At 51.9% G+C, this 25443-nt stretch overlaps 1 protein-coding gene across 1 annotated transcript in view; it reads right to left on the bottom strand.

The window, feature by feature from the left end:
* Positions 1 to 4980: 4980 nt before the first annotated feature.
* EPHA10 (EPH receptor A10) overlaps positions 4981 to 25443 on the bottom strand; it is a 39912-nt gene continuing 19449 nt past the window's right edge. Inside the window, exons 4-17 of the mRNA XM_023762768.1 lie at positions 20912 to 20997; positions 19410 to 19468; positions 18213 to 18346; positions 15799 to 15970; positions 12743 to 12851; positions 9118 to 9179; positions 8847 to 8972; positions 7814 to 7999; positions 7335 to 7396; positions 6910 to 7113; positions 6501 to 6650; positions 6091 to 6284; positions 5333 to 5488; positions 4981 to 5193 (exon numbers count right to left, since the gene is read on the bottom strand). Of these exons, the coding sequence (XP_023618536.1) occupies positions 5079 to 5193; positions 5333 to 5488; positions 6091 to 6284; positions 6501 to 6650; positions 6910 to 7113; positions 7335 to 7396; positions 7814 to 7999; positions 8847 to 8972; positions 9118 to 9179; positions 12743 to 12851; positions 15799 to 15970; positions 18213 to 18346; positions 19410 to 19468; positions 20912 to 20997 (1815 nt within the window). The 3' untranslated portion in view covers positions 4981 to 5078. The remainder of the gene's footprint in view (positions 5194 to 5332; positions 5489 to 6090; positions 6285 to 6500; positions 6651 to 6909; positions 7114 to 7334; positions 7397 to 7813; positions 8000 to 8846; positions 8973 to 9117; positions 9180 to 12742; positions 12852 to 15798; positions 15971 to 18212; positions 18347 to 19409; positions 19469 to 20911; positions 20998 to 25443) is intronic.

The following is a 25443-nucleotide window of genomic DNA, read 5'->3' as shown; positions in this document are numbered from 1 at the left end:
GTCATTTCCAAGCTGTGCTCCCCGTACTGGAGGCAGTTTGGAGCTGCAGCTCTCAGGTGGGGCCTTTGAACAGCTACTTACTCAGAAGGTGAAAACCTTTACTCCAGGCAGAATCTCTGGTACCTGAAGAGGAGCCCTCACCCCCAGATCCAGGACATGGGGAACCTACCCCAAGATGTTTTTCTCCAACACGTTCACTCCATGAGCTAGAAATGTACACTGGGGAGGATAAAATCTATCGCTTGTTTGCCTATGTAGTCTCGTCCAGGACAAAGAAGGGTGTGCATAGGTAATCAGTTAAGTGGACTCCTCACTTCCCAGAGTTTTTTACATTGAAAATGATCAGCATGGAACTTAATCTGGGTCATTGCTGAGCTCAGTCATCTGACATGGATAGTTTATGGTGAAGGACCTTGTCAGTGACAGCGTATGGAATAATGGTTACTTCTTCCAAGTAATCCTGTCCCCAGAGATTCCTACCTTTCCCATCATTCTCTGGTACAGTGTTAGGAAGAGCTCGACATCGAGGAAACACAGGATCCAACATGCTTGACCCAGAGCCAGGCTCACCCAATTTCACTCCATGTGCACCACTGCCCCAATGAACCCAATTGTGGCAAGTGTGTAGTATGTAGCAGGTGCCTAATAAATGCATCACATGATGCAATCTGAGCAGTCCATTCCACATAAAGGGCTGACTTGGAACGTAATGCGTTCTTCATCCCAGGATTTAAAGCATGGCCTGAATTATCAAAGGGCTGGAATGTTGCAAAAAAAATTTTAATCTTACTAGCGGGCCTGACCGATGTGGCCCAGTGGATGAGTGTCAATCTATGAATCAGGAGGTCACGATTCGTTTGCCAGTTGGTTGGGGCACATGCCCAGGTTGCCGACTTGATCCCCAGTGAAGGGCATGCAGGAGGCAGCCAATCAGTGATTCTCTTTCATCATTGATATTTCTATCTCTCCCTCTCTCCTTCTCTGAAATTAAAAAAATATATACATATATATTTAATTTTTTAAAAAATATATTTTATTGATTTTTTACAGAGAGGAAGGGAGAGAGATAGAGAGTTAGAAACATCGATGAGAGAGAAACATCGATCAGCTGCCTCCTGCACATCTCCCACTGGGGATGTGCCCGCAACCCAGGTACATGCCCTTGACCAGAATCGAACCTGGGACCTTTCAGTCCGCAGGCTGACGCTCTATCCACTGAGCCAAACCGGTTTCGGCTTATATATTTAATTTTTTATATATCTGAGCCAAAGAGCAAAAGCAGCCCATAGACACGTTCACTGTTTTTTTTAAATTATAACAATTTAAAAATTGCCAAAGTTCACAAAAATGATTACTAGCTCCAAAAAATAAGATCTGGCAACACAGGCCACAGTCGACCGGAGTCCTCGCAGTTGGGTAGCAGCTTTCTCTGGCCCTTAGCCCTCTTCCCACTGAAAGCTTTCCCACTCTGACTTCCCGTTGTTACTACCTTGTACCTCTGGGCAATTGACTTTGTGCCCTAAGCAGAGCTGCTTTGGGTTGAAGGGAAGATGGGGCCTGGAGTCCCCTTCACTGGGGCCCCTGAGGCCGTTTCATAGAACTCTAGAATTTCAATCAAGTTTCATTCTTTGCCCTGCAAGCACCCTGATCTTCCCAAAGCCCTCCTTGGGGCTTCCTATTGAAAGAATTCCAAATGCAGTACCTCACGAAGAGTTAGGTTAAATTATTCATAGAGCGAGCTTGAGGTGTGTGATAGGACATCACCTAAGCACCGTTTATTCACAGCATCAGACATAGCTTTTAGCTCCAAGGATCTATCCCCAGCTCTGCCAAAGAGAACGGCTTCACATGCCAACAGAGAGCTTATCACGCTGTGTCCTACACCCCTGAAAAGCAAAGCACTGCTGTCTCGATGTCCACGTGTGCACAAGCCCTGATCGATGTTTCCTCTAATGTTCCACGAGTTGTTGGCCCATACCTAAAGTTCAGCGTGACACACACATGCTGAAGATGAATAGCAGACAATTCAGAAATGGAAGGAGAGACGAGAGATCAATCAGAACTGGGGCTACATTGAGCTCCCACTTAATGGGAGTCTGGAATCCAGTTTGCTCTGGCTGAGGTGCCTTCTCGTTGCCCTTCACAGGATTAGGCATTTTCCCAGTCCCCTTTAGAGTCCCCTGCCTCACCCGACCTGTAGAACAAGCCCCCTCTCCCCCACTCCCTCCCCACCAGCTGTAACCCACACTTCTTGCCTCCTACACTTCACTACCGTCTTTCCGTAGTTGGTATTAGCATCCATGCATTGGTGTTTTCTGGTCCTCATGATGGATATGATGGAAGACATAACAAACCCTTGGCAATGAGACACCAGGAAGAGACCAGCATCCCATCAGCAAAGTGGCAGTGCCCACAGCACATGCTCCGTCACATTATGCTAAGAGCCCTGGGGATGGCCACGATGACAGTCTCCAAGGAGACACCCCTTCAAATCTGATGCAGAGACCATGCTGGCAAAGCTACTGGGGCCCTGATCACAGTGTCTTGTCTTCTCCTAAGAGTGTCCCCCACTAGACAGGGGTCTTTCATGAAAGGGACAATCTAATTTGTTTCTATGCAGAGAGATTTCAGACACACACTGTGGAGAACCCCAAGGGTGGGGCGGGGGGAGACTCTCAAACTACTTAATGGTGAGACAATTGTCACTGAAAGAGACACCATATCACAGACAAGTTTTTATTACTTTGTCCTCCATATAGAACCCCAAATTATAAAAACATCTCTAGCACTAATCAAAGGAACAACCGGCCCCTTCCCTCCCTGGATGGGCTCAGACGGGGGTACTGGGGGGTTGCAGGCCACCTCCCTCTGTCCGGTGAGTGAGTTCCATATAAAAATAGATCTATAGGGGGGTTCCGAAAGAGCCATCAGCTTGCATCACACCAGCACCCGTTCAGGGCTGAGGCCTGGGAACCCTCAGGATTCTGGGACCTCACTCCAGTGGAGGGAGATCTACCCTGGACACCGAAGTCCTGCCCACAGGGGCCACTCTGCAGAACAGCTGCTGGGGGGCGGGAGGGGACTTTGACCTTTAGACCTCGACTGATGGAGCCGGAGCTGGAGATGAGGCTCCCTCCACACAAGACTGGACGCTGGTCCCCACACCATGTCTTCTCCAAGCTTCCCGGGGGCAGGGGCTGGGGGTGCCGAGCCTGAAGGGCACCTGGCACGGGACCCTCCAGCCCTGTCAAAGGTGGAAGCAATATCTTGGTCTCCCCTAGTACCCCCCAGAGTCTCTGAGCTGGGGCAGGTGCCCAGTAAACAGAAAGTAGGTTGGGGGCGGGGGGGGACCTAAGGAGAAAAGAGCTGGCAGGGCCAGGCCAAAGGCACTGCTGTGAGGCACCATCCCCACCACGGGGTGCTCCCCAAAGGTGCGCTGCGTCTTCCAGCCCCCAGGCTCCTTCTCAGCTCCCCCTTCTGCTTGGGCTCCTCCTTTCCTAGGGCCTCCATCTAGGCCGCCTGGAAGCTTCATCCCCTAAGGAAGGACCCTTCCCACCTTTAAAGCCCCTGAACTTCCAAGTCAGCCTTTCAGCCAAGAAGCCCTCCAGACATCCCACCACACACACAATCAAGAGTCCAGCTGCCCCTCCAGCCCACCAGCCAGCCCAAAGGTCTCCCCTGGGGCCCCGGGGCACGTGGGCAGGCACCCTTGGGGTGCTTCTTGGTGCCTGAGCTCATCTCCCCACCTGGCCTAAGCCCTCCAAGGGCCGGCTCTGTGTCTCATTCACCCCTTTGCTCCTTCCCATCCCACCCCATCCCAGCCCACCCCACCCCACACACAGCCAAACCCAGAGAGGCCTGTCAGGAGTCACCTGGAAAGACAGGCCCCGTGGCCCTATCCAGCCCCAGCCGCCTTCCTGACGCACTACGACAGCCTGGCCTCATGGTCACCTCCACTTTTAGGGAGCCCCACTGGACAAGGAACTCTGGAATCAGCCTAGTGCACCCGCTTTGGTCAGAGGCCTGCAGAAGCCCCAGGGAGGAGGCGCTCTGTGGGGCTGGGCGGTGGCCAGGGGATGGAGCTCCCCATAGGGGCTCACCTCAGAGTACCTCTGGCTGCCACAGCACAGGGGGTGGTGTCACAGGGCAGGACCAAGGCCTCTCTCCAGAGCCAGCCTCACCCCTGCACAGGGCCCTGTGCCACCTGGTTGTAACCCAGGCCTGGCCCTGACTCCTCCCTGGGCCTCAGTTTTCCCCATCTGAACAGTGAGGGTTGGCCCAGCCTGTCAGAGAGAGAAGGTCCATCTCTGAGAGTCTCTTCTTCACCGTCCCCAAGGCTGGACACAAAGCCCGGGGTCCCCCTGGAGAGAACACATCTCCCCGCCTGCTCGTCCCAGGGGTCCCGGCCACTGAGTTTATAAAAGGAATGCAAAGTGCACAGAGAGGCTCGGGGGCCTCAGGGGAGCACCAGGACCTCGAGTGGCCCAGCCAGGACCCTTCCCTCCCGCTGAACTGTCAGCCCAAAAGCAAGGGAAGCAGAAACCCGCTCCAGAGTCTAGGGCCTCGAGGTCCAGCCCCTGAGCTCAGCACCTCCTCTGCTGCCTGCGCCTCGGGGACCAACGTCCAGCCGGGGCTGAGCCAGGGCGCAAGGAGCTGAGGACCCTGCCCTCCAGGGCCCATCAGGACGGGCTTCCAGGCAGCTCGGTCACTCAGGCCTAAAGAGAGCCCAGCAGGGACCCAGGCTGCCTGCTGGCCAATGGGTCTGTGGGATAAGGGGCAGGTCCCAGCCCCCTGTGGATGTGGCAGACAGGAGGGCATGAGCCTGGTGATTTGAAACTGTCTTCCCTCCCTGCCCAGCCCCACCTCAGTCTCTGAAACCCTGCACTTCCTCCCTCTTCTCTCGAGGGCCTTCTCCAGGGATCTGACCCTTTTCCCAGGGAGACTGAGTCAGCCCAGGTGCTCAGACTGAGGAAATGGGACGAGTGCTCACTTCTGCACGGTGGAGCGCAGCTTGCCAGGGTGCTGTCAAGACGGGGTCTGCAGCCCACTGGAGTCCCGGCCTGAAGAGTGGGGGCTGCTCACACCTGCACCCCCTGGCCCTGCAGCTGGAGCACTCGTGCCCGCAGGGCGCTGACCCCACTGAGGAGGGCCTCCCGATGTTCTGCCGACGAGATGCCCAAGCTCACCAGGTCTCTGCGAAGAAGAACGAAGAAGAATGGGTCAGACCCAGCTGCTCAAGCCCCTCCCTCTGTCTGGACAGGGAACACCCAGAATCAGGACCTGCTGGGCCTCCCGTAGAGGCGGGGCAGGGCCCTGGGTTCCCCCCACTCACTGCGCAGTCATGGCGGCCACGGCCTCCAGGCTCCCATAGCCAGCTGCCGTGAAGCTGTCCTTGTAGCGGCCCAGGTCCAGGGCCTCCAGCCAGGCGCCCACGGAGCCAAAGGAGGGGAAGGTGGAGAAGGCACGGTCCGCCAGGGGAGTGGGTGGCCTGGGGGCAGAGGGGGGCGGCCAATCAACAGGAGGATCCGGTGCCCAGCCTGCTCACTGTCCTGCGGACAGGCCAGCTGTGCAAGGACAGACGGGGAGGCCTGGGCCCAGGGCACACCTGGCTCACACCGCGTGCCACACATTCTCAGAGCAGGTGAGTGTTCGACACACTCAGGCGGGTGGGAGCGGGTTGCACCTGAGCCAGCCAAAGGTCCTGGGAGTATCTGGAACAGTCTGGGGGTAGGACACACCTAGGACAGTTTTGGAGGCAACTCATATTTGGACAACTCGTCCTAATTTCACTTATTTTATTTACTGGAATGACAAGTCAGTCAGGACTGTGACCACAAATATTATCCAATGGTCACTGTCCCTGGGGTATGTGAGCACAGCCCAGGACAAGCAGAAGTGGCTGAGGTGGATGAAGGCTGCATGTGCCTCCGGCAGCCGAAGATCAGATCTACCTGGGACGGCGGTGAGCAGTCCTACCTAACGGGTGGGTAGGAGAGATGGGGCTGCTGGACGAGGGGCACGGGGGCGGCCACTCATGGTCAGGTGAGAGGCCGCTGAGTCTGCTGTGGTCGGGGACAGATGGGGACGTACCTGGGACAGGGGGCCGTAGCACACTTCGGGGGATCTGGGTCCTGCACCATCTTGCTCAGGATGCTGTGGATCTGGGAGAACCTGGGCCGCTCACCCGGGTCCTTCTGCCAGCAGTCCAGCATCAGCCGGTGCAGGGGGGAAGGGCAGTTCCTGGGGGGCGGCAGCCGGAAGCCATCCTCCACGGCCTTGATTACCTGGGCCATGGGGGGGGGGGGCAGAGGGAGGCTTTAGATCCCCCCAACACACACACACACACACACACACACACACACACACACACACCACCCCAGAGGAAGACTGGGATGGCCAGGTAGGACTAGAAGCAAAGAAACAGTGAAGAGGAACCAGGGAACTGAGGTCAGAGGGCAAGAGGATCAGAAGGCAGGGAGCTGGAGCCACAGGTCACTCACGTCCTGGCTGGACATGTCCCAGTAGGGCCGCTCCCCAAACGCCATCACCTCCCACATGACAACACCGAAGCTCCACACGTCGCTGGCAGAGCTGAAGTGGCCGAACTGCAGCGTCTCGGGGGCGGCCCACAGCGCCGGGCTCCGGCCACTCTGCGGGCGGGCGGGCAGGTCAGGGGTGGACACCCAGGTTCCCCACACCACAGGGTCCCAGAGCCAGCCCCACCGACCATCCTCCCAGCTGCACATCTGGGGAGAGCACACAAGCTGACCGCAAGGCGATGTCCACACTGGCATTTACCCAGGACCAACTGGTGAGGGGCGGGGAGGGGCGGGAGAGGGGAGATGGAGACTCTGGGGCAGTTTGATGGAAACAGGGGAGCAGGCTTGCCTCGGGGAAACAGCTCCTCACCATGGTGGTGTAGACAGCCTCTGCTCGGTCCCGAGGTCCCCGCCCAAAGCCGGAAATCTTGCAGATAAGGCCACTGCTGACCAGCACGCGGCGGGCGGCCAGGCCCCGGTGAACGTAGCCCATCTCTGACAGATACTTCATGGCTGACGCCAGCCCAGGCAGCAGCCCCAGCAGCTGCCCGGCCACCATCTGGCCCTCGTGCCGCTGAGGGAGGAAGGAGATGGAGGCCAGGGCTGCACACTCAGCTCCCCTGGTGCTGTGCGACCCCAGGAAAGTCACGTGGCCCTCTCTGCGCTTCAGCTTGCCCTGTCACCCACCAGGTCGGCCTGGCCAGTGGGTACCTTTTCAGGGAATGATGCCACTCCAAGTCCCAACAAAGAGAAGATAACGCGGTCATTTCTACCCCCAGGGCCCACAGCACTCACCCTGAGGAAGCCGTCCAGGGCCCCGTGGCTCAGGTACTCAGTGACGATCATCAGGGTGCTTCCTGTGCCCGGGGACGTGGACACACACAGGCTCAGATGGCCGCTCCCAATGGACACATGCTCCCCTATGTGGGCCCCGACCTGGGCCAAGATGCCCGGAACCAGGGCCACTCTCCCCCCTTCAGGACCCAGGGTCCCCTATGCTGATGCTGAACAAGAGGAGGCGTCCATAGGGGGACAAAGGCCCCGGGCAAGAGCTACACGTTTGCTGAGAAAGGTCCAAGCAGCCGATCCCACAGAGCGTCACCACAAGTCAGAAAGGTCACTCAGGGCCAGCGGGGCCACCCTGCCACCCTGAGTCGGGGAAGAAAAGCTGAGACCTTTCCCCCATGCTGGGCATTTCAGGGGCTCCCTCTCAGCGTAGGGAAGGGCCCTGGGGCACATCCCCACCTCCATCCGTGCGGAGCACTGGGCCCTACCTCGGGTGACAACCCCCTCCAGCCGCACGACGTTGCTGTGGTCAAACTGCCCCAGCGTGAGGGCCTCGGCCAGGAAACTGAGCCTCTGGGAGTCGGAGCAGCCTTCCCTCAGTGTGTGCACAGCCACCGGGAGCCCCTGGCGGCCAGGGAGCTGCAGGCGGCCACAGCACAGCTCCCCAAACCGCCCTGTGGGGAAACAGCACCTCAGACACCCGCGGGAGGCCGCTCCCCTGGCCAACCCGGGCAGGGGGAGCGAGGAGAGAGCAACTTCTGGGTCATGGGCTGCTTCCGGTCTGGGACTCGGCGCTCTCGGGTTCAAACCATGCTACACTGAGTGCCAGCAAAGTGACGTGGCTCCATGTCTCCCTCCCTCTCCTGCCTGGTGTTCGTGCGAAAGGGGACTCCCCCTGCCTGCCTCAAAGAGAGGGCCTGGCATATGCCCGCACGGCAAAGGCTCCTCCAGCCCAGTGTGGCTCAGGGTGACGATGGCGCCCATTCTGCCACACACCGCTTTCCGGCTTCTGCCCAGTGAGTCTGCAGCCGTGTCAGGGCTTAGCTTCTGGCTCCTGGTGCAAGTGGCTGCCTTCCCCAGCACAGGCCAAGGAAGAAAGAGAGTCAGGAGACTGACCATTCGGGGGCGAGCACCTACCATGAGCCAGGCCTTGGGCTGAGCCTGTGAAGTCCCCATATCAGCTCTGTCTGAGGCAGCTCTCATGCCCATTTTGCAGATGAGAAACAGGCTCAGAGCAGAAGGAGGATGTGCCCCTGATCACACAGCTGGGTAGTGACAGAGCTGGGACTACAGCTCAGGAAGGTCTGGTCCCCAGGCTTGCAAAGGCCCCGTGAAGGCCTGGGACTGAACGTCTGCCCGTCTGCCCGTGGCAGTCTGAACAGGCCAGCTCTGAGAGGCCTTGGGGTGGAGGCAGGCCTACGGAATCGAAGTGGGGGGAGCGGCGGTGGGACTTCTAGAGGGGGTGGGGCTAGGGCAGAGGCGGTGCCCCCCAAGGACAAGGCTCCGGGGTGCCCAGCTCGCCTGCTCCGAGGCTCTTCTCCACTGTGACGCTTTTCGCATCCAGCTCCTTGGCAAACAGGTGAACGGCCTGCAGTGGGTCCCCACAGCTCTGGGGGTCCATGAACGTGCGGCGAGTCGGCACTTTGACTGGGAACACACACAAAGAGGGAGGGTCCTGCGGAGAGGGGCTTCCATGGCTGGAGGGTGGGGGTGTGCAGTGGATGCGGGAAGAGGGATGAGGAGTGAGGGAGGGGGCAGCCGCCCCACCCCATGCCAGGCCCAGACAACTCACAGTGGAAATACAGCTCCTCCTCATCGTGGGCATCCTGACCTCCTTTGCCATAGCTGCAGGGCCTGGGGGTGCAGAGTCATTCCTTGAGCCAGGCTGCCCAGCCCTCCCCATTTCACCAGTGGCGGGGGGGGGGGGGTACCTCTTTGTCCCTTCAGAAGGACAAGGTCTGTGCCCCAGGGGAGGGATCTTCTTATTCAGCTGGTTTGAAAGCTCCTCCCCACGGCACTCATGTAACCCTAGCGCCAGACCTAACTCCTCACCCCCATCAGCATTCCTAGTTATTTTCACTTTGAGTCACAGGGCATATTCTTGCCACTCCGGAGGCGCCCAAATCTATACCCCTGACTTTTAGTTCAAGCTGCCCCCCTGGCTGAAGGGGAACAGAACAAACCGGCCTTGCACTTGGGGGCAGCTTCCGGTGTAGCCAGGAAAACCAACACACTGAGTTCACCACGGCCCCTTACAGGGCCCAGCAAAGGGGAGGGCTGTGCGCTGCGGAGCACAGAATGGCTGGAAACACGCCTTCCGGGCCATCAGGACGGCTGCCTGAGACAGGCCACTGTGGGCCAGAGGACTACATCACAACCAACACAGGCTGGCATTTGGGGCCCCCTGAGGCTGGGCCATGCTGGCCCAGATAAAGACTCTGACTTTTATTCCAGATTGGAGGAGAGCCCCTAGGGAGCTCTGAGCAGGGGAGAGCTGAGATGCCATTTGCATTTTAGAGAGATCATCCTGCTGCTGCTGCTGTCCCTGCTGGCAATGGCGGTGGCTCAGACTATGGGGTGAGAAAAGCGGGAGGACTCAGAGACATGTAGGTGACAGGGAGGCAGAAAGGGAGAGGAAGAAGGCTTGCCCAGCAGAGTTCATGGTGCTGCCATTTGCCAAGAAGCGGGGATGAAAAGTTCATGTCTAGACATTTGAGTTTGCAGGGCCTCTGGGATGAGCAGGAGGATCGGTGGGAGGGGGTCAGTATGTGTGTGTCTGTGCCTGGAGTTTGGAACACAAATTCAGGAGCTGTGAGAAGCGGGACTAGGAACAAGTCAGAGGACCCCCTACGTTTGGAGATTGGGTAAGGGAGGAGGAAGCCAAGGAGATCACTACAGAACCGCCAGAGAAGTGGGAGGGAAACTGGGTGCTGATGTCACAGGAACCACGGAAAGAAGAGCAGCAGGGAGAGAGGTCAGCCACGGGCGGGCTGGAGGAAGAGGGATCAGGGGAGGCTGGAGAGAGGTGGTCATGGCTCCGTACCAGCGGGGAAGGGGAGAAAGGCTGTCTGTCACATCGGAGGAAGTGGTCACGGGGCGGTTAACAGCGTGGGCTCTGGAACCTCACTGCAGGGACTGGCTTCCCAGCTCCTCTACTCAGCAGATGAGGGACTGAGGGGCTCGGTTTTCTCTTTAATAAAATCAGGAAATAATCAACCAAAGACCTTGTGTGCATATATGCATAACCCATGGACACAGACAATAGGTTGGTGAAGGTCTGGGGTGGGGGGTGGGAGTGGGCTGGAGTGGGCCAATGGAGAGGAAAGGGGACATATGTAATACTTTCAACAAGATTAAAAAAAAAAAGACGGCCCACCTGATAGCACTGTTTCAGTGAATGTTAGCTGTCATGTGGGGGAGAGAGGGACATTATAAATAGTACAGGTTCCTGAGACGTGAGAGGGAGAGGGCCCAGGTCCTAGGTAGGAAGACTGACCCTGGCTAGGAGGACGGCACCTCCTCTACAGCGCAAGGAGGGAGAGGAGGCTATGAGAGAGGCAGGTGTGTCGACCTGGTGGTGAGCAGATGAGGGGCTAACGATACAGTTGAAGAGACGGGGCAGCAGAGGTGGCTGAGGGAGCAAGCTGCAGGGACAGGGAGCCTGAAGGACCAAAGTAGAAATGAACAGGTCCTTGTCAGGATAAGGGGGGGGGAGGTGGAACAGAAGAGAAGGTCCTTGGGAACGAGGTAGTCAAAACACGGAGAGGCGGGGGGCTGGGACTGGCCATGCAATGGCTACGCAAGGCACTCAGCATGGTGACAGGACTTCCATGAGTGAGGGGACATCCAGGAGAGGGGGTCGAGATGAAGGGAAGGGGCGAGGTGAGTGGGTGGAGTGGCAGAGGAAATGAGAAGCTTCCACTGGAAGACACCCTCTAGCGACAAGTGGGATGAGCCAGGATAGAGCGAGGAGGGGAAGGGAGGTGAGACCACTGCACAGGGCAAGGACGACAGAGGTCTGGAGTGCGCCCCGTGCCCATCGGCACTAGACCGGCTGATTCTCCCCACTTCACTGTCCTCTGAATTTGAGCAGGTTTTGAAACCCACCCCTGGCTTGTTCTGCCTGCTCAGTACATCTGTCTCTGAGCCCTCCTGGGCATCGGCTCCAGCCTGCAGAGTCCTCCCAGGAAGGTGCTCCTCGTTCACCTCTCTCCCCCTTCCTTTCTGCCTCCCTGAGCCCCTAAACCAGGGGTCCTCAAACTTTTTAAACAGGGGGCCAGTTCACTGTCCCTCAGACCGTTGGAGGGCCAGACTATAGTTTTAAAAAAAACTATGAACAAATTCCTATGCACACTGCACATATCTTATTTTGAAGTAAAAAAACAAAACGGGAACAAATACAATATTTGTATTTGCATGTGGCCCGCGGGCCGTAGTTTGAGGACCCCTGACAGGCAGGACACAATGCTTTCCCAGTAGGTCCAACATATGAACTTTGAGGCTCTGTGAAAAAGGAGCTCGCTACTCCGGTCCTGCCTTCCCGACCCCCTGCCCAGGCAGAGCTGGCTCCCAGACCCGCAGGACAAGGTCCTCTCCCCCGTAGTCACTTCCTGTCATACCCAATGAATGCTCACTGTCCCTCCAGCCACAGGCAGTGAGTTCCAGGATGCTGAGATGTGTGGAGATGTGGCTCTCTGGCCAGCCCTCGTCTCTCCTCTGCTCCCCCAGCTGCAGCCCTTTGCATGCAGACTCTCCAACCCCTCAAGTGTGCTGAGCTCAGCTCCTCCCCTCCCCACCCCACCCCAGCCCACCCGGACCTGCCTGGGGAGCATGTGCCATGAGGTTTCGGCTGCAAGCAAAAGGACTGGAATCTTCTCTGAGCTACATTCAAGAGCCATCTTCCCCTCCTCCCAGCCCCCTTCTCTGCCCTCTCTCCTGCAAGCTTCCTTCTGCTGGGGGTTGGGGGGTTTTGGTTTATCAGTTCCCCTCCCTGTCCTGCCCCCTCCCACACACATACACACAACACAATTTATGCCTTTCTTCCCTTCGCTTGTGTTCAAGGGCCTCAGGACCCCTTGGGGCAGCAGCTGGGGGCCTCTGAGCGCCTCGGGAGAATCCTAATCACACTGGAGCAGCCGAAGCTTGATTCCATCCTCAGTGATGCCTTCTGACATTTAATGAGTTAAGGAGCTAAATCCCCTTCATCCCAGAGCGGCGGAGCTAGCTGCAGCGCTGGCTGCCGCAGGAGCAGTGCGTGGGGGCGGGGCCAGGACTACACTGGCCATGCCTGTATCTGTACAGCAATGTGCTTGCATGTGCAAATCCGCATGTGTGCACATGCTGGTATAGACACAGGTGCCCGTGAGCACAGGGTCACAACCCACCAGAGGTCAGTCAGGCTCAGTCGGACCACCTACCTCCTCCAAATGGCCAGCACGCTCATCACAGAGCCCAGGACAAGGAGGGCTGAGATGGTCACCACGGTGACGACAACTGCGGGGCTCTGGTCCCTGGAGCCGGAGGCAGCTGGGAGGAAGAGCACGAGGTTGAGGCAGGCAGAGCACGGGGCTCCTGGGTAAGTGTCCTCGCCCCACAGAAGGGTTTCCGCAGCACCTTTGCCTCCCACAGCAGAGGGATCAAGGCAGGCCCGCCAAACACAATGGCGCCTGGAGCTTCCGGTTCTCCCAGGGCTGGGCACCGCCACAGAAGCCCAGCTCTGAGAGAGAGGCGCAGGGGTCCAGACAGGCAGACCTGGGACTCCCCTTTTGCCTTTCAGATGGGCCATGACAGACTGAAGGTAGCTCTGCAGGGGAATGGCCTCTTGCCTGCGCTCCCCAACCCCAAGCGAGACCATTCACCACCAATAATAATAAAAGTAAACGTTTAGCGCACACTTAAGCCATTCAAGACACTATGCCACGTGCCTGGACTGAATGATCCTGTTTCATCATCACAACCAGCCAGTACGGTGCCACTGTCTCCATTTTACAGCTGAGGAAATTGACATTGAGGCAAGTTGTATAACTTGTTCAAGGTCACAGAGCTAATAAATAATGATCCTAAGATTTGAACTTGATTTCAAACCTCTGCTTTGAGTTATTTAACCAAGGGAGGGGCCTAGAGGAGCTCAGGCTCTCAGCCCTGTCCACCCATCCACCCATCCACCCATCCACCCATCCACCCATCCATCCATCCATCCACCCACCCATCCACCCATCCATCCACCCACCCATCCACCCATCCATCCACCCACCCATCCACCCATCCATCCACCCATCCATCCACCCACCCATCCACCCATCCATCTACCCATCCATCCATCCATCCAACAGTGCGAGGCTGGCGCTGGGGAGGAAGCGATGAATGAGCCAGCGTCCCTGCCCGGGAGGGGTGTACAGACCAATGGGAAAGATAGAAACTAAAACTTAACTGTAGAATAAAATAAGAAACAGAGAAAGCTGAGCAGAGCTGAACAGAGGAACAATCATTTCTTCCCAAAGGCTTTGAAGAATATGGCAAAAGTAATGGGTATCATTTCCAAGATTAGGTTACGGGAGACTGTGCCTTCTGTCTCGGGTGTTCTCTCGCTCATTCACAGTCTCTAAAAGAGTCTAGTTGCTGTGTTGTGAGTAGCCCTTCGGAGAAGCCCGTGAGCCAAGGAACTGCATGCCTCTGCCGAAGAGCCAGCAAGAACCCAAGAAGGGAGCAGAGTCTCCCACAGGTAAGCCTTCAGATGAATCACAACCCCAGAGGACACCTTGACTGCGTTCTTGTGAAAGACCCTGAGTCAAGTGGCACCCAGTTAAGCTGCACCCATACCCCTGACCCACAAAAAACCATGAGATAACAACTTTTTGTTATTTTCAGCTGCTAAGTTTGGGGGGCAATTTGTTACGCAGCAATGGGGCCCTGAAGCATGGTCTTTCATCATGATCCTAATCTGGGGTTATGGCTCACTGGAAAAAATGTTATGCAGACTGGGAGGCCCAAGCCCCCATAGCCAGGGCCACAGCAAAGGATGCTGGGGAGCTGAGCAGTATCCACTAACCAAAAAGCACCAGATGAATGGAAGTCACCAGCCCCTTCCGCTAACAGTCCCAGCTCCTGCCCACACCACACTCACTCTAGCCAAATCCATGCGCCTTTGTTCAGATGGCTTCGTCTATCCGAAGTGCCTTTCCTGCCCATCTCCACACAGTCATGTTCCCCAGCCTTCGAGACATGGCTCTAATCTCCGTTTGCCAGCACCTGGCCAAGGCCTGGCACAGACAGGCATTCGAGCAAGAAGTGCTGTCTCCCTTCCCAGAACACAAACTCCCTCAACATTTTATCTCCACCTCCCTTTGGGCTCAGAGCTCTTCCTATCTTGGATTAGACTCATGTAGCAGGTTGGGAAGAATTATTATCTTGACAGCTGGTGCCAGAATGCCTCTTAGGGGGAACTGCCTTTGTCCGGGAAAATACTTTCACGAGCTGCTTGGGATAGATAGAGGTGAGACCCCGAGGACTGGGTTAGCAGCAAGAGAAACAACAAAAGAGGACGCTAAATGCTCTTCATGCATCCTGAAAGGGAGTTTGGGGGTGCAGGGATGAGGAACAGGGGAGGGCGGTGAAGGGGATGGTAGAACAGTGCCGTGGAGAAGCGGAGCTGTTTTAGAATCAGCACATCTAATGTTCAGCTTTTGTTTTGTTTTGGTAACAGCTCTATTGAGAAATTTTTCACCACTGAGAATGCACAACTCTCGTTTGGTTGCACTGATTGCTGCGGTGCAACCCCTTCACGGCCCCCATCCCCCAGTGAAGTCTGTTTCAATGTTTTAAGGCCCCGTGGGGAAGGTGACAGTGACCCACGTTTGGGTCCATATCACGGCAGAGAGAAAGAAGCAGAATGGGAACAGGAATTTAGCCGTCAGCCCAGCTGGCATGGCTCAGTGGCTGAGTGTCAACCTATGAACAGTAGGTCATGGTTTGATTCCCAGCCAGGGCACATGCCTGGGTTGGGGGCTCAATCCCCAGTGTGGGAGTACAGGAGGCAGCCGATCAATGATTCTTTCTCATCACTGATGTTTCTATTTCTCTCCTTCTCCCTTCCTCTCTGAAATCAATAAAAATATATTTTTAAAAAATGAATTTAACAGTCAGAGCGAGAGGTGACCATGAGACTGAAACTCCTCCCAAGGAAATAGCAAGAATCTTGGGGAGGGCACAGGACGCTTCCACAAGACATGGGATAGGTCCTGAGAGGCAGGGAGCCACCAGCCGAGACCTGGGGTGTAGGTGTTCGTGACCTCCTTCAGCCCAGGCAACCCATCTAATTCACATCCTGAACAGGTATCAGGCGGGTTCCAAATTCATTAGTTAATTAGGTTGTAATTAAACTGTACTGCAGGCTCCCTTAATTGCAGATAACCGCCCCCTCCAATTTGTCTCCCTGCCCCATCCCCGCCCAGGTCCCCTGGCGCAGCTCACTCACCCTCCCCTGGGGTCTGTACTTCAATGCTGGGGCTGAAGCTCTGCGTCTCCCAGGAGGGCCCCGGGGAAGCCGCCCGGATCTGAAAGATGTAGCGAGTAGCTGGCTTCAGGTTGGTGACGGTGACCGCAGGCGCCCCTGTCTTCACGGTGGAGTACGTCTGCTCGTTCTGACCCTGGGGAGGGACCAAGAAGTGAGGCCTAGACCAAGGGCCAGACCCAGGCTCCTGGGAGAATGATGGGGGCAGGAGGAGGGAGGCAGGAGAGCACCCTTAGGAGGAAGAACCTGACTGCAGTCGTCTCCGGGGGATTCCACAGGTTTCTCCCAAAGCATCCACAACCCCTTCCTCCTCCACAAGTTCCCACCCCACTCGCTAAGAGAAACTTTAGGGAAGGAGCTAGGTCTTCCTTCACGGGGGTGACAGGATGACGGGCACCAGGCCTGGCAGTCCAGGGGGTGAGCTGGGCCTGCTGCCTCTGAGGAAAGAATAAGAAAATGAGCCTGACACCTGCCCGGTCCTTGTCGGCTCACAAAGCCTTTCTTCCCCTTGTCATCTGATGTTCACAACTGCCCTGCAAGGCACAGGACAGGAGGTATCATCTTTTTGAGATAAGGACATTGAGCTCAGAGGGTAGAGGGGCTCCCTCCACCTTCCTGTTCAACATACCACTCCCCCAGCTCACAGCTCCCAATAGACTTCCGGGATTCTAAACCTATTATGTGATTCAGCAAAGAATTCCTCCAGCGACTGAGGAGCCAGCGAAGCTCTGACACAGGCAGTGCGGAAGCTGAAAGCAAGGCTTCACAGTAATGAAGATATCTGCACCCAGGTGGGAAACGGTTTAACAGGAGATTACGTGTCAGATTTACAGACAATACAGCCATGGGGGAAAGAGATAGTGGATCGGGAGGTAAGTCCATTTGTCAAATCATGGCGGGACTGCACCCATGGACTGACAACAGACACAAGAGGTGAGCAAAAAATCAGCAAGAGTATCTATCCTATCAGAATCAATAGGCTATAGGAGTTTCCAATAAGAAGCGCTATATATATATAATTTCAGCTCAGGTTTCAATGCCAAATGAATTACAGAAAAGATTCTGGTTTGGCTGTCAGAACTGTAGATGAAGGACTCTAAATCTATACACAGATCATATCCTGTAGCTGTCCGGTGGCAGTCTCCTTAGCATGGCCTCAATGGGAAATCTTTGTGATCTTCTTTATACTATCCATGCCTCCTTCTCTTATCGAATCATGTAAGTTACATAAGGCTATTTTAATTTTCTGTATTTTCTAAATCCCTACAGTAAATATATATTTTAAATTAAATGCATTAAAATTTCAGTTGAAATTTTATAAAGCTGGGACAGTAGGATGTCCACACCTAGTGTGTGTGTGTGTGTGTGTGTGTGTGTGCGTGTGTGTGTGTGTGTGTGTGTGAAAACTTAACTTTGATTTTGCTTTTCACTGCTGTCGCATGAAGTTCTCCCGTCTGTGGGTACCTCCTTAGGAAGAGTGGAAGAACTCCCTCCTGTCCATCACCTCCTCTTCCTCTCCCGACCCTGGACCCTCACAAAAGTAAACAGGCCTCTGTGTACTACCATCTTACTAAGGTAATGGCAGGACACTGGTTTCAAGTGGTAAAAGCCCAGTTCCACGGGAATGGGTGGGGGTGGCGGCCTCATCGCAGGCCGGCATAATGCCCCCAAGGCAGCAGGATCTCAGAGAATGACCCCTGGGGCTTGGGATGGTTGGTAACTAATTGTGATGGTGTTTACAGCCCAGATTGCTTAGCACGGAGGGAGTGAAGCTGGGATCTACTTAGGCAAAGCTGCAGGGACCAGCAGGACCACTGTATATTTTTATTATTATTTGTAAATGTTGTTACATATCCTTTATGTCAGTACAATTATAATAATAATCCATCCATTCCCTGTTCTGGAGAGCTGATAGTTAAACACTTACCAGCACATTGCCGAGCCCTAGCAGGCCACCTGACCTAGCCATGTGCTGAGACAGTCATGCATTTTTGTAAAATTTGAAACAATATAATATTTCTGCGTTATTTTTTTTTCAGGATTATAAATTGTATGTCTACGATTCGGGTACATAAAATCTGGATCAGCCCGCAGAGAAAGCTCTTTGTCAACTGTAAACACCAGGCAAAAGTGGTGAAGATGGAGATGATGGCTAGTGATGAAGGGAGACTTGAGGGAAAGAGGAAGAGCAGGGGAGTCCACAGTGAGCAGGGGCCAGGAAGAAACTCCAGCCTGCAAGGCCACTCAGGAGGCCCGTGGACATGTTTAGAAAAAAGGACTTTTGCTGGGAAAAGATTGTGAAGAAGAGGAAAACAATGGGCAGAGGACAGGCTGCAACTGGGAATGCAGCGCCTGGTGCCTCCCAGACCCTGACCCACCTTCTCGTAGTAGCGGATCTCGTATTCTGTGCCATTGGCCCCAGCGGCTCCAGCAGGGATGGGCTCCCGCCATGACAGGGACACGCTCTGGGGTTCCACTCGGTCCCTGCGAATCTCATCCTCCTCCCAGGGCCCTGAAAGAAAGTAATGTGGGTTTTTCAACCCCATCTGACTGCAGGGCAGGGTCAGGGGCCTGTGAGGACTGAGGACAGGGGCCTGTGAGGACTGGGGAAGGCTGAGGGGCGTGGCCTAATGGTTGTGGGTAGGGGCAATGGGCTCCAGTGGGACAGAGGCTGAGGGGTAGAGTCTGTGAAGCCAGAGGCAAGAGAGGCCCCCAGTCACTCCACACACTGATCTCTACTTCCGTGGCTCCTGTGGGAAAAAGTGCCAGGCCTCCTGCTGCTTGCCCATCCCCTAAACTCCAGCTCCCCTCCTGGTGGTAGGTTCTCATCCCCCAGGCTCTTCCTAATTTTTCCGTGGTTTAGAGACATTAGAGAGTCTAAGAGCCAGGAAGACCGGCTACTTAACTATTCTAATGACCTGGTGAAGAGGTATATTCAACACACTCAAAATAAAAGGAAACTACTTCAACACAATAAAAACCAATATGAAAAGACCACAGCCGGCATATTACTCAACAGGAAAGGTTGAAAGCTTTCCCTCTAAAATCAGGAACAAGACAAGGATGTCCACTCTTGCCACTTTGATTCAACATAATATTGGAAGTCATGGCCAAAGCAATTAGGCAAGAAAAAGAAAAGAAATCCAGATTGGAAAGGAAGAAGTAAAATTATCTCTGTCTGCACGTGACATGATCTTATATAAAGAAAACCCTAATAATTTCACACACACACACACAAACACCTGTTAGAACTAATTAACAAATACAGCAAAGTTACAGGATACAAAATCAACACGCAAAAATCAGTTGCACTATGCACTAACAGTGGACAGTCTAAAAAAGTTAAGAAAATAACTTCATTTACAATAACATTAAAAAGAATAAAATACTCAAGAATAAACTTAATGTTGATGGACAGGAAAAAAAAGAAGAAGAACAGGTACTAATGCCTAACCCAAAGCAGAAACCACCAGGTCACTGGGGGGAGATCCTGACTTGACTTCAGTGGGTGGAGCCGAGGGGTCTCCAAGAGCAGATGCTGGGAAGGCAGCTGGGTAAGTGGGTCCAGGGCTCACGAGAGGTGTCTGCGAGGAGGATGGAGATCCAAGAGCCATCGGAACGTGACTGGATGAAACTGCCCAGAAAGAGAGGAGGAAAAGCTTTTAGGAAATAAGCCAAAGACACAACATGTAAGAGGCTGGCCAAGAGGGGACTGCAGAGGAGGAGCCAGAGAGGAAGGAGGGAAACAAAGAGCCAACGAGGTCACAGACGCCCTGGACGGACATTTAAGAAGCTTCTCTCCTGACACCTCCGCTCATTAGCTCAGTGTCCAGCAGCAGGAGCCCGCCGTGTCCATGTTCATACGTGGAATGGAAACAGTGATGACACTGCGCGCGCAGGCTGGGAGGGTTTTATGAAGTAATGAATACGAAGAGCATGAGCACGGCGCCCACACAAGTTTGCTAACAAGAGCGGCCGTGGTCAGCAGTGTCGCATGCTGAGAAGAGACGGGGTAAGACGATGAGCCCCAGGGCCCTTTGGCTTTAACAATGTGGAGGTTCCTAGTGGCTTCAAGGGGTTCAAGGGAAGGTGGTGTCAGCTGGTGGAGGGCCCAGGAAGTGGAGGCAGGGTATATGTAGCTCACCCTTTGAAAAGTGTGTCAGCATGGCTTCTAGTTTTAAATGGTATCCATCTAGCAGCCCTACCTCCAGTTTTTCTCCAATTTCAGTTAAAGCCCTGGCTGGTTCAGTTCAGTGATGAGTCATCGGCCCGGGGACCTAAGGGGTTGCAGGCTCAATTACCAGCCAAGGGCAGTACCTGGGTTGCAGGTTCAATCCCTGGCCCTGGTCGGGGCACATGCCAGAGGCAACCAATCGATGTGTCTCTCTCACATCAGTGTTTCTCCCCCTCCTCCCTCCCTTTCACTCCTTCTAAAAAAAAATTAAAATTAAAATTAAAAAAAAGTCAATGGAAAAAATATCCTAGGATGAGGATTTAAAAAAAAACTTTTTCCCTCGTTAAAACAGGGATACAGAAGGAGTCAAAAACCCAGAACAGCACCATCACTACTCTTGACAGCTGATGGCCAGAGGGGGGCGGGGAAGGGGAAGTGGGGTGGCGGCACATTTCCACCTGTGATACAGCCAGGGGAACTAGATTGAAAAGTGCAATTGTAGTGAACCCCAGGCTAAGCTGCCACGGAGTGACATTGCCTCTCATCCTAAAAATAATTTGAAAGGTCCTGTATCCTTTCTCACAATGTCTGCCCCTTAAAAAATAGCAAGGTCTTTGTCAACTGGACAATGCACAACCATCACTGGCTACACAGCTGCTTTCCGGAAAAGTGCTCTTCCTTATCCCAGGGAGCGCCCTCAGCCTGAATCCAGTTGGAGACAGCAGCTCCCGAGCGATGAAATGTCCTAGGAGGCGGCGCGGTCCCTCGCAGATACAGACGGACGGCACAGGTAGAAAGGGGCTCGGAATGTCATTTTTGTAAACTACGTTTGTTGAAAGCATCAGATGGACAGGATATAGAGGTAAGAGAAGGTTCCGTTTCAGCCCCATGGAGATACATTACATGAGAGCCTGATAAATCCTGAGAATGGAGCGAAAAGCTGAGCCCAGGCACCTGCTCTCCCGCTGCAGATGTGTGATGAGATTCATCTGCATCAAGTGGGGCCAAGAGTGCAGCAGACACTGTCGGAAACCTGTTCAACAGCCACGTCCCCCTTCCCTGAGGGCTGAGCGCAGTTTCTGACTCGGGATCTATTGTCTCGCCCCAGATGACGCAGGTTAATTCTGATTGTTCTAACACACCTGTGTGCACTCATTCCCTTTGCCAATGATTGCTTTAGGGCTGGGCTTGCAATCCGGTTCTGGCCGACAAAAGGAGCAATCAGCTAAGAGGAGGAGGGCTTCTGGAAAAGGTTTCTTGTTCTTAAAAGGATGCCTACAAGGAGGAAGCAGTTCATTTTCTGCTCTGGGTGGTAAGGATGTGATTTCTGGGGCCAACTTACCACCATGAAGGGGCCAGCCTATGTGATAAGGATGTCAGAATGGAAAGATGGAAAGAGCCGGGCCCTTGGGGACACTGCTGAGCTGCTGAATTACCCAGGCTTTAACGCTACTCTTTTTAGGTAAACTCAGAAATCATTCTGATCAAATGTCAGATGGATTGAGATTTATTGTACTTACAGCTGAAAGTCTCACAATCAAAGGACAATTCACACATCTTGGGTTTTGTTGTTTTTTCAAACATCAGCTTTTTTATTGTTCAAGAACAAACAGATAGAAAACACCGAGAAATTGGGCATATGAAAATACTTCTGAATAAGCAAACAGAAATATTATTCTGAAGACTCAGGAGGGGCAGGTCTTTAAGCGTGATTTAGTATGACAGAGGAGCAAGTGAGGAGATTCTCTGGCCTCTTCAAGAAGGTGACAGAAAACACAGACTCCACAAAATAGAAGCAGAAGGCCGTGAGGAGAAGACAGGTGGAGAAGAAAAGAAGCGAGACAAGATAAAAGTGGTGATGTTGAGAAAGGTTTGTGGAGAAACTAAAAGCACTTTAGCAAAAAAATAAAAAAAAAGGTAAAAAATAAAAATAATGCATTAGCAAAATTAAAATATTTAAAATAAAATTCATTACAAATACTGTATAAGGGATTTTAACAAAATCACAAGCAGAATGGGAAAACCTAAACCTCTCAATCTTTGGAACACCAAGTACACAATTAGAAGAAAATAGACTTGAAAAAAAAGCAGATAGATAGATATATAGAGAGAAACACTACAGAACAAAAATACTACACATTTTTTTTCACCAAAAATCTACTAGTACTGTTCAATGAATTCAGCAAAGTAGTATGATACAAAAAAAAAATTCAGAGATCAGTTCCATTTTTATACACCAATAATGAACTATCAGAAAGAGAAACAAAGAAAACAATCCTACTTCCAATTGCTTTAAGAAATAAAATAGCCCTGACCGGTGTGGCTCAGTTGGTTGAGCATCGTCCCACGCATTCAGTGGTTGCCAGTTCCATTCCTGTCAGGACACATGCCCTCTTGCAGGCTGGATCCCCAGTAGGGGGTATGCAGAAGGAAGCTGATTTATGGTCCTCTCTCATTAATGTTTCTCTCTCTCTTTCTCTCTCTCTCTCTTCCCCCTTTCTCTCTCTCTCGCTCAAATCAATAAAAACATATTTTTATAAAAATAAAATACCTAGGAATAAATTTAACCAAGGAGGTAAAAGATCTATATTCAGAAAATTATAAGACCTTGAAGAAAGAAATTTAAAAAGATACAAATAAATGGAAGCATATATCATGTTCATGGATGGGAAGAATTAATATCATTAAAATGTACATATATTCAAAACAATCTATAGATTCAACACAATCCCTATCAAAACACCAAAAATGGCATCTTTCACAAAACTAGAACAAATAATCCAAAAGTTTATAAGGAATCACAAGAGACTCTGAATAGCCACAACAAAATTTATAAAGAACTGGAAAAGGTTTCTTGTCCTTAAAAGGATGCCTACAAGGAGGAAGCAGTTCATTTTCTGCTCTGGGTGGTAAGGATGTGATTTCTGGGGCCAACTTACCACCATGAAGGGGCCAGCCTATGTGATAAGGATGTCAGAATGGAAAGATGGAAAGAGCCGGGCCCTTGAGGACACTGCTGAGCTGCTGAATTACCCAGGCTTTCTATCCAGTACAGTATCCTATATAATAAAAGGCTAATATGCAAATTGTCCCCTCAATTTTCTCAACACAACCCCCCGCCCCAAACAATTCAGTTAAAAAATGGGCAGCCCTAGCCGGTTTGGCTCAGTGGATAGAGTGTTAGCCTGCGGATTGAAGGGTCCCAGGTTCGATTCCGGTCAAGGGCACATGCTCAGGTTGCGGGCTCAATCCCCAGTAGGGGGGCGTGCAGGAGGCAGCCAATCGGTGATTCTCTCTCATCATTGATGTTTCTATCTCTCTCTCCCTCTCCCTTCCTCTCTGAAATCAATAAAAATATATTTAAAAAAGAAGCAACCAATGAATGAATAAATAAGTGGAACAACAAACTGATGTTTCTCTCCCTTCCTTTATCTCTATAAAATCAATTAAAAAAATTTTTAATTAAAAAAAAAATGGGCAGAGGACCTAAACAGATACTTCTCCAAAGCAGATATACAGATGGCCTATAGCCATATGCAAAGATGCTAAATATCACTAATCATCTGAAAAATGCATATTAAAACCACAATGACATATCACCTCACACCTGTCAGATGTCTATCACCAATAAACCAACAAACAAATGTTGGCGTGCAGTGTTAGTGGGAATGCAGATTGGTTCAGCCACTACGGAAAACAGTGTGGAGGTTCCTCAAAAAATTAAAAACAGAACTGCCTTATGACCCAGCAATTCCACTTCTCAGTATATATCCGAAAAAATCCAAAACATTAATTTGAAAAGATACATGTCCATTACAGCATTATTTACAACAGCTAAAATATGGAAGCAATCTAAGTGACCATTAAAAGACAAGTGGATAAAAGAGCTGTGGTACATATATACAATGCAATATTACTTGGCCATAAAAAATGAAATCTTACCATTTGTGGCAGCATTGATGGACCTAGACCGTATTATACTAAGTGAAATAAGTCAGAAAGAAAAAGACAAATACCGTATGATTTCACTTACATGCAAAATCTAAAGATCAAAATAAATGAACAAACAAAACAGAAACAGACTCACAAAGAGAACAAACTGATGGTTGCCAAAGGGAAGATTCCTGGTCCGGGCACAGACCCAAGTTGCAGGTTTGATCCCCTGGTCAGGCACATACAGAAGGCAGCCAATCAATGTTTCTCTTTCTCTCTCTCTCTCTCTCTCTCTCTCTCTCTCTCTCAAAAAAAAAAAAAAAGAAAGAAAAATACAAATTGGTAGTAACAAAATAGTCATCGGGATGTAAAGTACAGCATAGAGAATATAGTCAATAATATTGTAATAATATGTATGGTGCCAGGTGGGTACTTTAAAGATTGAAACTATCATCAAACTTCCCTCCCCCACTCCCAAAAAAGGTACCTGTCCCAGAGAGTTACCCAGGCAGCTTTGCATGCCTTCAAAGAATGTATAATTGTGCTATTTAAATTGTCCCAGAGGAGGAAAACAAGAAGAGGTTCTTCCTGATGCCTTTCCCAAAGCCAGAATCACCATAATCCCAACACTTGGCAAAGAATGCAATAAAAAACACTACACAAGTCTCTCTTATAAATGTAGATGGAGAAAAATATTAACATTCAAGCAAGTTAATTCAGCAAAATATTAAAAGAATAATGCACTCATATCCAGTAGGGTATCCTATATAATAAAAGGCTAATATGCAAACTGTCCTTTCAACCAACAGTTCGACTGGGAGTTTGACCAGGGAGCCAGGCCCACCAGCCAACTGCCTGACCCATACTGATCACCTCCCCCACAACCCCAATCGGGGTGGGCCAGCCAGATCCCACCCATGCACAAATTCGTGCACTGGGCCTCTAGTCATCTAAGAATGCAGAGAGAGTTCACATAGAGAAATCCATTAATAGAATTCATCCTACCAATAGGTCAAAAGAGAACATGTGGTCATCCTGAAAGATGCTTAAGAGGCATTTTATAAAATTAGCATCCATTCCTTATTTTTACAGAAAGTTCACTAAAAGGTGGAAGTATTATATAGCCAAGGGGCTTCAGTGGTAGAGAGACCTGAATTCAAAGACTGGTGTCTACTTACCAGCTGATTGACTGGACAATTCACTTCGCTTCTCAGACCTCAATTTCATCGTTTGAAATATGATTATCGAATTTGATTGAATTAATGTAGAAAATCATATTGCACAGTGCCAAACATAAAGCAGCATTCAATCAGTGGAAGTTTTGTATTTTTGTTAACAAATAAAAATAAAGAGTATTTCCTTAACATAATTTCTAAATCCATCTCTATCAAAAAAACAGGACTGTTAATATGAAATACCAGATAAAAGCTTGTGCTGCATATAGTATTATAAAAAAAGGATTTTCTAGTAGATAGTTCTATATATGGGTATAGAGATAAAGA

This window comes from Myotis lucifugus, unplaced genomic scaffold (genome assembly GCF_000147115.1).
Source record: "Myotis lucifugus unplaced genomic scaffold, Myoluc2.0 scaffold_260, whole genome shotgun sequence".
NCBI classification, from domain to species: domain Eukaryota; kingdom Metazoa; phylum Chordata; class Mammalia; order Chiroptera; family Vespertilionidae; genus Myotis; species Myotis lucifugus.
The sequence above is the reverse complement of the archived record's forward strand: the minus strand, read 5'-3'. Positions and strand labels throughout refer to the sequence as shown.